This window comes from Oryctolagus cuniculus, chromosome 12 (genome assembly GCF_051225735.1).
Source record: "Oryctolagus cuniculus isolate XC-2025 breed Fujian yellow rabbit chromosome 12, ASM5122573v1, whole genome shotgun sequence".
In the NCBI taxonomy this organism is placed as follows: Eukaryota; Metazoa; Chordata; class Mammalia; order Lagomorpha; family Leporidae; genus Oryctolagus; species Oryctolagus cuniculus.
In genome coordinates this window covers 111,111,203-111,127,244 of record NC_142878.1, presented here as the reverse complement: position 1 = coordinate 111,127,244, position 16,042 = coordinate 111,111,203, and the positions used below count along the sequence as shown (strand labels likewise).

Here is a 16,042-nt window from a genome sequence, read left to right as displayed (position 1 = left end):
ATTGCAGCCAATTGGGGAGTGAGCCATCAGATGGAAGATCTCTCTCTCTCTCTCTGCCTCTCCTCTCTCTGTGTAACTCTTTCAAATAAATAAATAAAATCTTAAAATATATATATATATATATATATATAAAGGGAGAGAGATCTTTAAAGATTTTTTATTTATTTGAATGGCATAGTTAAAGGAGGAGAGACAGACACAGACACAGACACAGACACACACACAGACACACACACACACACACACACACACACACACACATCCTCCACCCGCTGGTTCACTCCCCAAATGGCCGAAACCAGGAGCCTGGAGCTTCTTCTTGGTCTCCCATGTGGATGTAGGGGCACAAGGACCTGGGCCATCCTCCACTGCTTTCCCAGGAGTATTAGCAGGGAGCTGGACTGGAAGTGGAGCAGCTGGGTCTCAAACTGACACCCATATGGGATGCAGGTATTGTAGGTGAGGCTTAACCTGCTATGCCACAACACTGGGCCCCAAAACAATATTTATTTTAATGAGTCAAATAAAGATTGTCCTGAATTCTTCTTCCATAATAAATAGACACTAAAGAATATCAAAGAGCCAACTTACAGTTACACATGTAAGATGTATTTCACTCAACTCCATCAGTGACAACATTTTAGTTGTATCATAGGTAAGAGAGTACTTCAAAAAGTTCACATAAAATGAAATTAAAAAACACGCTTATTTTTGTGTGAAAACTCTGAAATCCATTCATGGGTTCTCTGTAACACATTTTTCCACAAACCTTTTGAAGTACCCTCATTGAGGGTCCTTCTAATATGTATTTTCTAGGACAATTCTAAAATTAAACTTTTTGCCCTAATATATCCATAGATGTACTTTTCAAACTACAGATATATCTAATTTTGATGGAGATGATGATAAGGTTTTATTATCAGCCAAAATCAGTCCAGCTTTATACAAACATGACTCTCATGTTTTAATTTGTGACAAATAAACATTTATATTATATACAGCCTTATATTTGGCTGGCTTGAGAAAGGGAAATACATTTTACTCAGCAAATTTTTCAAAGTTCAGGTTTATTTTCTATTACTGAAAAACAGACACAGGAGCAAGTTGAAAGATCCACCTTCTCCCTCTCCCCCCCAAAAAAGTGAGGTAAAATGAATATCATTTTAGTTAGAAGCCACAGGATTACATTACCTGGGCCCTTATAGGAAAAAAAAAAAAAAGGACCTCTAGCCTACACTTTCTAAGAGAGAACACAGATGTGTTCACAGTAGTGCTACATTCAATAACCTTAATTTACGGGATGCATGATTTGACATAAACCGTTCAAAGTGCCCTTTATTTGAGTTCTAAAATATTTAGATTTAGATTTAGTTTTGGCATTCACCGAGGTTTCCCATGTACAAACCATTCCGTGGAAAGAAGCTGTGAGGTTAGCTTTAGATTAGCAAAGACTATTCCCATCAATTTGCTTGCTGTCTTATTTTCTTAGATTGCTGTAAAATTACCATTTCGGAGTCACTGTGAGAGGCCTGCCCCAGGCTGGATGCAGACCCTAGCTCAGAGTGAGAAGCTTGGTCAAGGGAGAGAAGGGGCTCAATAATGTCATCGAAATCATCTTCCTCTGTATCCCCCTCCCCATCGGCAAAAGTACCTCTAGTCAAGAAATCGGAGCGCGTCCGCGCCATTCGAGCTTTCTTTTTATGGGCCGGTCTGGCAACCTGCTTGACCAAATGATAAAACAAATAACACAACAAAGTTTTGTTTTGTCTTGTTTTTTTTGGGAGATGATGCCCATGAAAGACATCAGGGGTCTCACAAACGTCTTGACACCCCCACCCCCACCATGCCCTTTCCAGTGGCAGAAGTGACAGGAATGACACAAGAGTCCACGTACATTACTACGGACAAGAGATGAGAACGGAAGCTGAATGTACTCTACTCTGCTCCACAGCCAACAGTCAGACTTTGCTGCTAGGACAGGTCACAACACTCACTAGCATGAACTACCTCCTTTTCCCCAGTAACTTCTTTTTTCTATAAATCTAGTTTTCAGACACTACTCCCTGCCTGTAGTACACCTTCCTAAGTATAACAGCCTTGGCTCATGGCTTTTTTTTCTAGAACACTTGGTAGTAAGTGGGCAGATGAGGTGTTCTACCTACAAGAATAATTTCTAAAATATCATGCATCTATTTCACACAAAACATCCATCAAGAAGGTCCCATGCTTACCTCTCCTTGGCCAGGCCCAGTTAACTTCACAGGTTTCCAAGTTGGTTCCTCTTTCCTATGTACGTGAGGGTTTTCACTGTTTAAGGCTTCTCTGTTGACACTTCAGGTAAAACAAAAGGATTACACTTCAATTCCTAGCAAATGTTCTAGGGCAGCAGTCTCAAAGTATAGCATGAATAAAGTTTTTTTTTTTTTTAAAGACTGATTTATTTATTTGAAAGTCAGAGTTACAAAGAGAGAGAGGAGAGGCAGAATAGAGAGGCCTTCCATCCACTGGTTCACTCCCCAGTTGGCCACACTGGCCAGACCTGCGCCAATCCAAAGCCAGAAGCCAGGAGCTTCTTCCAGGTCTCCTACGCAGGTGCAGGGGCCCAAGCACCTGGGCCATCTTCTACTGCTTTCCCAGGCCATAGCAGAGAGCTGGATCAGAAGTGGAGCAGCTGGAACTAGAACCAGCGCCCATATGGGATGCTGGCGCTGCAAGCAGTGGCTTTACCCATTAGGCCACAACGCTGGCTCCATCAACCAAGTTCTAACAAGCGAGGTCAAATACTTCTTAAAAATTCTGTATATATTCCCAAATCTGTCAATTCTTAAAATTGTATATTAGAAAGCCAGCGCTATGGCATAGTGGTAAAGCGCCAGCCTCCCATAAGGGCACCAGTTTAAGTCCTGGCTGCTCCTCTTCAGATCCAGCTCTCTGCTATGGCTTGGGAAAGCAGAAGATGGCCCAAGTCCTTGGGCCCTGCACCCGTGTGGGAGACCCGGAAGAAGCTCCTAGCTTCTGGCTTCAGATCAGCATAGCTCCAGCCATTGTAGCCATCTGGGGAGTGAACCAGTGGATGGAAGAACTCTCTCTCTCTGTCTACCCCTATCTCTCTGTAACTCTGCCTCTCAAATAAATAAATAAATAAATAAATCTTTAAAAAAAGAAAAATAAACTGTTTGATTTCTTCCTGTTTACCAATTAATACTATTTTCAAGAATCTCTGTGATGACTGACCTCCTGGAGATCCTCCCTTAATCATCAGGTATATTTTACTCTGATGATGTGGTTCAAAATAGCAAAATTAGCTCAAAAATGGAAGTGGATTTAGTAATGAGAAAAGGAAAATACCGGATCCTCAAATCCTAACAAGATGAGTCTCAGAAGCGGCCTTTTCTTCCAATTGTTATAAAACAGCTAATAAGCAGGCCGGCGCCGTGGCTCAATAGGCTAATCCTCCGCCTTGTGGCGCCGGCACACCGGGTTCTAGTCCCGGTCAGGGCACCGGATTCTGTCCCGGTTGCTCCTCTTCCAGGCCAGCTCTCTGCTGTGGGCAGGAAGTGCAGTGGAGGATGGCCCAGGTGCTTGGGCCCTGCACCCCATGGGAGACCAGGAAAAGCACCTGGCTCCTGCCATCGGATCAGCACGGTGCGCCGGCCGCAGCGCGGCGGCCATTGGAGGGTGAACCAACGGCAAAGGAAGACCTTTCTCTCTGTCTCTCTCTCTCACTGTCCACTCTGTCAAAAAAAAAAAAAAAAAAAGAAAAGAAAAAAAAAATCTAGTAGGCAGCCATCCAGGAAGGAAGGACCTTACTAGTGCGGTAGCTCCGATTAGTTACAAAATTCTCTTCATGAATCTCTCTCTGTAGCGTTCCTTAACTATTTTAATTTAAAACTTGAGATTATATATAACAAAATCAGTAGCAGCAAGATAAAAGATTATTATCAGGGCCAGCATTGTGGCATAGCTGTAAAGCTGCCACTTGGAATGCCAGCATCCCGTATGAGCGCCAGTTCACGTTCCAGGTGCTCCACTTCTGATGCAGCTCTCTGCTAACAGCCTAGGAAAGCAGCAGAAGAGAGCCCAAGTGTTTGGTCCCCTGCACCCATGTGGGAGACCTGGAAGAAGATCCTGGCTCCTGGCTCTGGCCTGGCCCAGTCTGGCTACTGCGAACCAGTAGGTAGAAGAGCTCTCTCTCTCTCTCTCTCTGTAACTCTGACTTTCCAACAAATAAATCTTTTTAAAAAATTATTATCAAGCAAAAAGATGCCCCAAACCATACAGATGTTATGGGCTGGGGAAAATTTGATTTCATCTGAACAGCTAGATTATGTGACTGCTTTATCATTAAATTCTGTGAAGAAATGGATATTTGAACAAAAAAATCAGAATAGAAACTGCATTTTATAGCCCAGTTACCTGTATCAGAAATCATCTTTCATTGCTACAACAGGTCCCTACAGTATCTGCATGAATCGCCATTTTTCCTCAGCAACTTTCCTTTTCTAAATAGAATCTGGAATCCCAGACAGCACTCAGCCTGGAGCGCACGTTCCTAAGCATGACAGGGCTTCGCTCCTGGCTTTTACTTCGAGCACGAGAGCGTGAGATGCAGTGCTCTACCTGTAGCAATTGTAATTTACCAAGGCCAATCTCCCTTCAGCAGGGCGGCATGCTCCTTACACCCCAGCAGGACAGTGGCTCAAGGAAGATACTAACTTGTAATACTAGCTGGCAAATTACTCTTCCTCTCAGATTCTTACGTTTAGTTTTTATAAATCAAAGTCCAGGAGGTAGACGGAGTTATCTTGAACTTCACCCCCATGCAACAATCTTTAAAGAAACACAAATAGAGGGTGATCTCTGAGCTAAAGGCTGCTCAGAGAGTTCCCTTTCGTCCAGGGTAGGACAAGCCTGGCCTGGCAATCCAGCTTGTTCACAAGCATTCCTTGCTGGCCAGGAGAATCCCTCTTGCCACAGCTGAGCCTACTGACCTGTCTCCAAAGAAAGATACAGCAATTAATGGTACCTCTAATAACTTCAACAAACTTCAAAACTTATGACATTTTCCTTACTCTTTTCTATGATTTCTTTTTCATTCTCTCTCATAAAATAGATATAAAACAACTATGTACTTATCACCACTATGGTACAGATAGAACGTTAGTCTTGTGTCACTTCCTATTTAGGAAATAAAATGTTGACACTAATTATGAAATTCAAATTCTAGTCTACACTGTTTCTCTAAGTATGTGACCCTGATATGTCATTTCACCTCTGGGGCCCTAGTGACCCCACCTATAATATGTGGGAACTGGACTAGACAACTTGGAAGCACCAACATTTATGATTCTACAGAATGCTTATATATATATATATATATATATATATATATATTTTTTTTTTTTTTTGACAGGCAGAGTGGACAGTGAGAGAGAGAGACAGAGAGAAAGGTCTTCCTTTGCCGTTGGTTCACCCTCCAATGGCTGCCGCGCTGCGGCCGGCGCACCGCACTGATCCGATGGCAGGAGCTAGGAGCCAGGTGCTTTTCCTGGTCTCCCATGGGGTGCAGGGCCCAAGCACCTGGGCCATCCTCCACTGCACTCCCGGGCCACAGCAGAGAGCTGGCCTGGAAGAGGGGCAACCGGGACAGAATCCGGCGCCCCAACCGGGACTAGAACCCGGTGTGCCGGCGCCACAAGGCGGAGGATTAGCCTAGTGAGCCATGGCGCCGGCTGAATGCTTATATTTCTAGTATCACTTACATAACAGGACAACAGTTAAAGCACAAACTTTATCTGTAGGCTTTTACTTAAAGGATCTAATGTACAATAATTTTGAAGGTTTGTAGATCATAAGCAAGGTAAAGCAAACTTCTATTCTGGGAAAATAAAAAGGGAGTAATGCACAAGGATGACCAATGGTTTTTGGAATCTACAACTAGGTCTTTCACAAAACAGACTCATAGATCCAGTAACTGCTTTCCTGTATATCTGCATACACAACGCATATCACTAACTTAATCAGAATGAAGGGAATTGTGCTTAAGGTTGAATTTCTGGCCGGCGCCGCGGCTCACTTGGCTAATCCTCTGCCTGCGGCACCGGCACCCCAGGTTCTAGTCTCGGTTGGGGCACCAGTTCTGTCCTGGTTGCTCCTCTTCCAGTCCAGCTCTCTGCTGTGGCCCAGGAGGGCAGCGGAGGATGGCCCAAGTGCTTGGGTCTCTGCACCCCATGGGAGACCAGGAGAAAGCACCGGGCTCCTGGCTTTGGATTGGTGCAGTGCCGGCCATGGCGGCCATTAGAGGAGTGAACCAATAGAAGGAAGACCTTTCTCTCTGTTTCTCTAACTCTCTCTCTGTCTAACTTTGCTTGTCAAAATAAAAATAAAAATAAAATAAAATAAAATAAAAAAGGTTGAATTTCTGAGCAACCTCCAGGATAAAGGGCAGGAAGGGGACCTCAAGTCATCAGTAAGTTCAACTACATTTCTTACTATTGTAAAAACCTTCAATATAAAGACAAAATATCGACGGTCTCTTGCCTATGTTTGCAAAAGGCTTCCATTAAGTCTGTGCGCAATTTTAAAGCCTGAAATATGTAAATGCTCAGGCTATGAGGAGAAAAAATGCATCTTCATTGTTAATGTGAAATACAATTTTTTTTAGTCCAAAGAAAAAGCATATTAAATTTTATCAAATTTTCTTTTGTAAATCACTCCAAAAATGCTTTTCTGAGTCAAGCATCTGGCACAGCAGTTAAGATACCACTTGGAATACCCACACATAGGCACTCCATATTGGATGACTTTGTTCTTAGCTTCTTGCTAATGTGCACCCTGAGAGACAGCAGATCTTGGGTCTCCACTGCCCATACTGGATAGTGAGATGGAGTTCCCGGCTCCTGGCTATGGCCTGGCCCAACCCTGGCTATTGTAGGTATTTGGGGACTAAACTAGCAGATGGATCTCTGTGTGTCTCTCTGCCACTCAAATAAGATATGAAGATTTTAAAATGCTATTCTCTGACTACTACTAGTTTAAAAATATTTAAAAAATAGAAAGTCCACATTTATAAGGTATTTAAAGTAGTCCAACTCTTAGAAGGCAGAACGGTAGTTAACAGGGGTTGGAGAGAGGGCAAAAGACAGTTGTTCAATGGGTAGTTCTCAGACAGCTACTGGACAGCAACGAGCACACAGTTAATGCTTCTGTGGTCTGCACTTGAAGATAGCTAATTCAGGGGCTGGCATTGTGATACAGTGGGTTAAGCTGCTGCCTGAAATGCCATTAACCCATATGAGTACCAGTTCGAGTTTCAGCTGCTTCACTTCTGATCCAGCTCCCTGCTAATGTGCCTGGCTGGGAAAGCAACTGAAGGTGGCCCCAGTAACTTGGGCTCCTGTCACCCATGTGGGAGACTCTGATGAAGCTCCTGGCTTCAGCCTGGCCCGGCCCTGAGCACTGTAGCCATTTGGGGAATGAACCAGCAGATGGAGGCGCTCTCTCTCTCTCTCTGTCTATATATAAATCTGCCTTTCAAATAGATAAATAAATCTTTAAAAATAAAAGAGCTAATTTTGTACCTGTATGTTTATAACAGAAAAGTATAAAGAAAACAATAAAGAGCCACCAGCAGTGACGCAAGCAAGCTAGACGTGCCACCTCAGAGCTCTGAGACAACCAGCGCTTGCTGAAGGCCTCCCCTACTCAAAGGCACTCACGGCCCTTCATAAATGCTTGTTCAATAGCATGGGAAGGAATCAAACACTCTAGCATCTAGGCCTCGTCAACGATTCTTATGGTAAAATTGTAGCCGATTTCCAGTGGTGGGTAGAAACAATGAGGAGAAATGCCTAAGTTGAGGGGCATACACGCAGAAAGTGCAGCAGAGTCAGGCATCTTAATAAACTCAGCTGTTTCCATCCACACATGAAAGTAAACACACACTCCACTCACAGGGGCATATTCACACTGTCCTTCGGTGTAAAGAAAATGGCCCTGGCGGTTCCCTCTCTGGAAGGGTCATCAGACGTGTGGCCAGAAGACGGAGTCGGCCTAAGGTGCTCTCTTTTTGAAACGCGATTATTGGAGGGTTTACAGGCTATACTTTGTTGGGTGCCCATTCTGTCTGTCTGAGATGATTCCGTGACACCACCAGATTGGCACTGGGCTCCTTTTCTTTCAAAGAACAGAGTCACAGGTCTGTCCTTCGAGGCTAGGTGAGCAGAGCAACTGTCTTTTGGGGCAAGAGCTGTATCTTTTACAGTTACTGATGGGGATCCTCCTGCACCAGGTTCTCCCTTATTTGGGACATTTGGGATGAGTAGGGAGGACGGCCTCTCCGTTCTTTGCTTGGAAAGACAGAAAGACGGGGCCAGGAAGGACTCTCCAGTTCTTGGCTTCTCCAAGGTCTGGAAGGCTTTACGCTCCTTCTCTAGGATATTTGTCTGTTGGCGGATCTGCTCCATCATCTCTTTCTCATTCTGCTGCTGCAACTGCTTTTGCCTTTCTTCCTTCTCCGAGTTCAGCTTTTCTAACTTCTTAAGCACAGTACTGGCAGATTCTGTCTTCACAAAAGGAGTAATGTGCTCTTCTCCTGAGAAGCGATGCTTTTCAGCTTCCCTGCTGACGTCGAAAGGAAGAACTGTCCCCTGCGTGTCTTCACTTTTTAACACTTTGTTTCTTTGGGTGCTTGTGTCTACTTGGGAACTTGTTTTTAGTGGGTCTTGATGGGGAATATAAAAAAAAGTAGGCAGACTACTGGAAATAAACAGGTCTCTCGGCTGTGGCTTGCAGGTAACAGGTTCAGAGCGGCAGACCGGCTTCTCCTCCCCAGAGTCACCCTGCGAGGGCGCTGAGTCTACAGGCACTCCCTTGTGAAGAGACACACGGCTCAGCTCACTGGAGGTGCTGCGGGTGTAGTCCTGTGTGTCAGCTTTTGGACTGCTAGATACTGCAGGTGCTGGAATCTGCAGATCTCCTCCATCTACAATCACAGACTCTGGTTTGCCTTTCTGGGTTTCCTCACAGCTCAGAAGCTCCAAGCTTCCTTGAGAGCTTTCACTATCAGGTGTGCCCTGCAGAGAGGGCAGGCCTTCAGGCACCAACTCCGTAGACCACCTGCGCTCCTCGGAAGGAGACACACCTCCCAGAGAACGGACTTTCAGCAATTCCAGGCTAAATATAGCTTGCTCTAGTTCTCTCATTCTCCGACTCTCTCTTTTGGCCCGGCCTGCTTTCTTCTGATGCAGGTCCTCCAAGGACTTGGGCCGTTCTCTTACCACCACGTCTCCCTGCAAGTCCACACCACTCTGGCTTCTGGCTCTCTCCTGCCGCATGTTTGGGGACTCCCTGGAGCAGTCCACTGAGCCTTCACGGCGGGGGCGATTCCTCTCTACCACAGACTTACATTCCTCCATGGCTTTCACTCTGCTGTCAAAGGAGCAATCCTCCCAGCTGGAAGGGTCTGAGCCCTGAATTTCCAGAGCTCCATATGCCCTTGTGCTCACCAATCCAAGTTCTAGCTTTGCTTCTTTAAGTTTCTGCTCTTTTAACGCTTTGAATCTGTAGAAAAACAGAATGGGTCAGAAATGACTCTTGGTTGATACCGGAAAGGATGTGCGTACTGAGAACTCAGGGAACATGGAAAGGTACAAAATCTTCTACTCACAACATCCAAGTATTTCTTAAACAAACTTGATCACACATTTTAAATTCTCTTATTTCCATTAATCAGATGATACTTTCATTAAGTGTCTTATTCCTAACTGGGCATTCTAGTCAAAACATAAACTCCAAAGTAAAATTCTCATTTTAATAATATCTTTAAAGTAAGCGTTAAATATGAATTTAAAGTTTTTGAAGATATAAATAGTGGATATTATAAAAAAACTTAAAAAAAAGATTAAGCCTAACACAAATATAGTAAGAATTGTTAACACTTAGCAATTATAACCATAGACCATGTAGGTCTTCAATCCAATTTAACACAACACTTAACTTCTATTGTAGACAAGATATAGCAGGTTAAAAACTGATAGGAATATCGTAGTATAGCAAAGGAAACACATTATACATAATCAATTGTAAAACAAATCTTGGCCAGCGCCGCGGCTCAATAGGCTAATCCTGCACCTCGCAGTGCCTGCACACTGGGTTCTAGTTTCAGTCGGGACACCGGATTCTGTTCCGGTTGCCCCTCTTCCAGGCCAGCTCTCTGCTGTGGCCCGGGAGTGCAGTGGAGGATGGCCCAGGTGCTTGGGCCCTGCACCCGAATGGGAGACCGGGAGAAGCACCTGGCTCCCAGCTTCAGATCAGTGCAACGCGCCGGCCGCAGCAGCCATTGGAGGGTGAACCAACGGTAAAGGAAGACCTTTCTCTCTGTCTCTCTCTCTCACTGTCCACTCTGCCTGTCAAAAAAAAAAAAAAAAAAAAAAATCTTAAGGCACAGATGAGGTTACCTCTGCCTTGCTCTGAATCCTCTACATGTTGACTGCAGGAGGATAATTTTGCTCCTCTGCTCTTGGTACTGCTTGCTTTGCCTGTAACCTCTCCACCTCGCCTGTATGCACACAGCGGCCCTGTGTCTGCGTCTCCGGTGCTCCCTCCACCACTGCTGGATGACCACGGCTGCAGCTCGCAGCTCTAAGTAGCGCTGCCGCTCCGAATGCGCACGCCAGGAAGCCTGCAGACGAGCAGCCGCACTGGCCAAAGCCGCAGCATCTTCCAGCAAAGCTTCACCCCGCGCCTGCTTCTGAGTGAGGCAACTCCTCCAGAAACGCTGTGGGCAAGACACAAGAACAGAAACTGGCCATCATTCCTTATCCTACACTTTCACAGGAAAAGGAAAAAGGATTACATTTTTTATGCCATGATTAGAGGTTATATGGCTAAGTAGCTAAATGGGTGAAGACTAAACACAAGTTTTCCAGATACACTGGGTTCAAACAACCACTTTAAATAACATGAGTACAACCTTGATGGAACTAAGAATTTAAAATTTAGTGGTGCTTTCATGCTGCACAAGTTAATTTTAACAAATTATATACTATTCTCTTGCTACAATTTGCCCAAATAACATTAACAGGCATAAGGTAACAGAAAACTGTCTTGTACAAACAGAAAAGTCATATGGAGAACACCAATATCCACTGACATAGATCAGTGAGGGAGATAATAAAAGATATAAATATATAAATGTGAAATAAGGTGCCTATCATCCAAAATGGGTGCTTATCAACAACACCATGCACTGACTGACACATGACTCAGACAACTGATGAAAAGAACATCAACAAAGACAAAGGCACATGGCTCCTTTACCCTACTGCTCATGCCTCTCATGACACTGCAACTGCAAATTCAATTCTATCCCGGTTCAACACAATCAATATGAACAGCTCACCAGCACATGCCAGGCAGGCTGCTGAATGGCCACCTCTGTAGCTGTCAGTAATTAAGTGCTTCGCATGAGAACAGTCTGGTTCCTAGACAAAGGAGTCCACCTTGAACCAGGAAGTCTCTGCTTCTCACCTGGATAATGATGGATGCGTGTCTCAGGCGGAGGAAGTGCTGCCTACACAGCGAGGCCCGGAGCCAGCGCTGCAGAAGCACGATCCTGCGCAGCACCTCCTGGTGAAGCAGGTCTTGTAGGTGCTGTCGCTCCTGCTCCTTTAGGAAGACCTACCAGGAAGAAGGAAGACGAGGGATGCAGTTTAACAAAAAAAGCGGAATTTACTTCATGAGTCCTCGTTGTCATACGCTGTAGAGGCAAATTACAGTGGCAAAAGTATAAACCAAGAACTGGCAAATACTTCTATCAGTTTAGCCAACATAGTTATTCTCAAACTGAAAAGGAGACATTGGAATATGGAAAAGGACATAGGATGGTCAGCAAGAGTACAAAAATTCTAGTGCCAGAGATTACGCATTGCTCCCTTGGGACAATCACTGCCATAAGCAGTCAATGTACTCCTGCTCCTACTACATTTTCTTTCTTTCTTTTTTTTCTTTTTTTAACTTATTTGACAGGTAGAGTTAGACAGTGAGAGAGAGAGAGACAGAGAGAAAGGTCTTCCTTCTGTTGGTTTACCCCCCAAATGGCCGCTACAGCCAGCGCTGTGCCGATCCAAAGCCAGGAGCCAGGTGTTTCCTCCTGGTCTCCCATGCAGGTGCAGGGCCCAAGCACTTGGGCCATCCTCCACTGCCTTCCCGGGCCACAGCAGAGAGCTGGACTAGAAGAGGAGCAACCGGGACTAGAACCCAGCACCCATATAGGATTCTGGAGCCGCAGGCGGAGGATTAGCCAAGTGAGCCACGGCACCAGCTCCCTACTACATTTTTTTTTTTTTAAGACTTATTTATGTAAACATTTTGGGCCATGTTCTATTGCTTTTCCCAGGCCATTAGCTAGGAGCTGGATTGGAAGTGGAGCAGCCAGGACACAAACCAACGCCCAAATGGGATGCCAGTGTCATAGGCAGTGGCTTTACCCACTACACCACAATGTTGGTCCCAATATATTGTCCAATTTTTCCAGGGTTTTGAAGTGGGGGAAGAGTTGAGAACTACAGATCTTGAAGGCTGATATAACATTGGGCAAGCCAATGATAACATCTCTCTCTGAAATCCAGCATGCATCTTTTTCCCCAAAGTTATTACTCAAATAAAAATTATTTATTTACTCCTTCGTTCCACAAATAAATCCTCAGGGATATGGAAGAATACAAAGATAAACTGGAACTATCCCTTTGGAAATAATATTTTTACCCAAGAAGGAAAACAGTAATCCAGCAAGGGCAAGAGAGAGAAGATCCCTAGTGAGGACAAGGAGCTGGGAACAGTTACCAGGGCACACGCAGGAGAGGAGGGAACAATACATTTGCATAAAGAAGATAACAATGTGAAGCCACAACATGGAGGTTCATGAAACACAGAAAGAGGTTTGAATATATTTAGGAGGCTACCAGGACATTATTAGTGAGCAGGAGGCCAACAAAAAGAAAGAAGTATGTGAAGATGATTTTAATATTATTGAGGGAGCCTGGGACTAGAAGCAGGCCAGACTGGCTCCATCCTGCAGCTTCCTCCCATCATCTACACAGTAAATGACCCCCGGCATTCACAGTAACAAATGTATAACCACTACCTATGTTCCTTGGAGATAACGTGATAAAGACAAATATCTCTAGACTTGGTCTCTGTCTTACTAATCTGATTGTCCTCTTTGGAACTTCTCTTTTTCTTACTTAAATAAAACTATTCTTCTCTCACAGTTGTGTCTGGTCTTGTAAATCGTCCTTAACACCAGGACCCAAACTCAGAATCTTCTCACCAGGTTTCCCGTAACATAATGGATAGAAAAAGGGTAACAGATTGACAAATATAACAGAATAAAATGAGCAGACTTCACTGTAAGAGCAGCGCAGATGGAATAACTAAGGAATAAAGACAAAGTAGAAGCAGCAGACATGGAAAAACGGGGAGAAATGTGAAAATTATTTTTAAGGGTGGGAGGAGAGAAGAAACAAAATTTTGTAAAAAGATTAAAGAATAAGCCAAAAATGATTATACAGCTCCTAGTATGAGGCACGGGAAGGGTGACAGAAAAGGAAAGTAGCTGATAAACCAAGGGCAGCAGGAGAGCCCGGACTGCGCCACTCTGTGCCAGGTAACCTGGAGATCACCGGAGAACGTGTGCAGCTGAAATTTCAGTCAGAGCTAGAGCACTGGTCAGGAGTTCTGTGATCAACACTGACTGCATCATCAAATCAAAGCTCTGCTCGCATCAACATCCTTCTGATGTCTGATATCATTTCTATAAACCTCCTCATAAGAAAGATTAACATCATTCTCATTTAAGTTTAAAAACTGAAATTAATTTTGACAAAGGTTGTATATATTATATTTACCATGGTTTTTCCAACTTGATAATTATCTGGATTAAGATTTATTTTCCTGAAGAAATCCTGAATGTTAAATTTTGATGGATTAATATTTCGGGGAAGAAGCACGTGGAAGTGGCTCACAAAATCCTGAAAAATGAAACAAACCATTGCAAAATCGCATACAAACAAGTTCTTAAACTAATTACCTTTTCATTAATTTTTCTTATTCTTTTAAATAGGATGAAACCTGTGCTTATTAATTAAATATTATAAAAGGTTAGTTTGAAAAACATAAAAGGGGGGAGATGTTGACTTTGATATTATGTTATCAAAAAGGAAAAAGAAGGGTAGAAACTAACACCAAAAAAAGTTATTTAACAAAACCCTGAGAGGTCTGGCAGGGAGGAAACAAAAGCCAACATGGCAGCTGTCAGAGGCACGCCTGGGCTTGACACTGCCTTTCCCACCAACAGCACAGACTGGCCGGCTGCTGGGAGGCAGCACTGTTACTCTGCACCCACAGCAGCAGCTGAAAGGAACAGCCACGAGGCCTCACTGCAGCTTGCTACGAGACAGCTTTGGAGCATTCTGATTGAACTAATTCAATTACTGGAGAATTGCTGGTATTAGCAAACATTCTGCTCCATTGAGAACAGCCAAGAATGGCGTCCTATTACAACATACGCTTCATGAGGCTGCTATATTCAGTGGGAGAGAACCTTTCAACTCTGCATAGAAAAGGTGTTTCTGGAAAAGAATAATAGTGGGAAATAAAGAAGTAAGCCCCAAAGAAACAATAAACACGACATATGGGACTAATGTATGTGAAGTGCATATATTGAACTATTATTCTAAAAGCATAACCTGGAAAGAATATTTGCAGCTGTATCCTGACTGACGGATTCGGACTGTCTCCAACATCCCAGTGTATCGAAGCTGTCTGAGTACCAAGGCATCACTGAATCTTAAGGGCAACTAAAACAAAGAAAATGAAAAAAAGGATTACTTTCAAATAACAGATTTCCAAATTAATATGTCTTACAAGAATGGCTTAACTGAATTATCTAGGGACTGAAGGTTGTCTGCTTAGCTAGGGTGATGGGACAAGCTCACTTGCCAGGTGGTAGCTTCAGGGAAGTTCTGAACGCCCCAGCCTAGGGAGACAAGGGAAAGCCAGCAGCCTCTAGGCCTCTCTGCTTGTGAAGGGAAAGGACTCTGAGACACTCAAAAGGAGCAGGGTTGCCCTGAGAGCCACACAGCCCAGTCCCTACAAACCTGTAACAAGGTTAACCCGCTTGCACACAGAAGAATGGTCTACATGTTTGTATGTCATGATGATGCTATCTATACTCTCACTAAGGAACCATCTGTCCCACTCCTGCTGACGAGAACAAGGTGAGGTGTAATTCATTTCCCTGTTTCTGTTGGTGACACCAGCAGGAAACACTGAAAACCAAAACACTCCTGTAGGCCCTCAGCATGGGCTGCCTCCTGCTCCTCACAAGGCACGGACAGGGGACAGGCCAGTGGGGCGGTCACTGGAAACCTGTCTGCACGGCCCATCACTCCCAGCTGCCTCAGGAGGTCTCTTTTCAGGTACTCAAAAGAAACAGTATTTGGAGCCTATAATAAAAAAGTTTGCTTTTTTATAATAAAAGAAGTTTGCTTTCATGAACATTTGTTACCCTAAGATTAATAATTTCTCTTGTTTGAATGTATATTGTATCTCTTAAGGAAGTTGCTCAGTGTTTGTTTATGGGTTTTGTCCCTGTACTTTAGGGGGGAAGATAACTGTCAATATTTTGCATTCCTTTCTCTTTTTGTGACAGTTCCCCTAATTAAATTTTTTCAAAATAAAATACATGTGAACATTTGCCATCTTTATTTATAGTCATCACTGGAAAAAATAGTTCCCTACCTGGTCAACTAAAATATATTAGGAATTATGTTTAGCTTTCTTTTTTTTTTTTTTTTTTTTTAAGTTTTATTTTATTTATTTGAATGACAGAGTTACAGAGAGAGGTAGACATGGAGAGAGAGGTCTTCCATCCGTTGGTTCACTCCCCAGATGGCCACAACGGCCGGGGCTGCACCGATCGGAAGCCAGGAGCCAGGAGCTTCTTCCAGGTCTCCCACATGGGTGCAGGGACCCAAGGACT

At 43.9% G+C, this 16,042-nt stretch overlaps 1 protein-coding gene across 36 annotated transcripts in view; it reads right to left on the bottom strand.

Annotated features, from left to right (window-relative positions):
- The window catches only part of MYO9A (myosin IXA), a 281,572-nt gene that overhangs the window by 74,350 nt on the left and 191,180 nt on the right, over positions 1 to 16,042 (bottom strand). For 14 of the 36 annotated variants that reach the window (XM_089310956.1, XM_089310963.1, XM_089310972.1 and 11 more), the window contains 7 exons: positions 14,748 to 14,858; positions 13,908 to 14,030; positions 11,530 to 11,679; positions 10,458 to 10,777; positions 7,954 to 9,561; positions 2,232 to 2,331; positions 1,506 to 1,721 (listed from right to left, as the gene is read on the bottom strand). In XM_089310956.1, coding sequence (XP_089167082.1) covers positions 1,506 to 1,721; positions 2,232 to 2,331; positions 7,954 to 9,561; positions 10,458 to 10,777; positions 11,530 to 11,679; positions 13,908 to 14,030; positions 14,748 to 14,858 — 2,628 coding nt within the window. The remainder of the gene's footprint in view (positions 1 to 1,505; positions 1,722 to 2,231; positions 2,332 to 7,953; positions 9,562 to 10,457; positions 10,778 to 11,529; positions 11,680 to 13,907; positions 14,031 to 14,747; positions 14,859 to 16,042) is intronic. The other 22 variants (XR_016218484.1, XR_016218483.1, XM_089310973.1 and 19 more) reach the window with 8 other exon arrangements.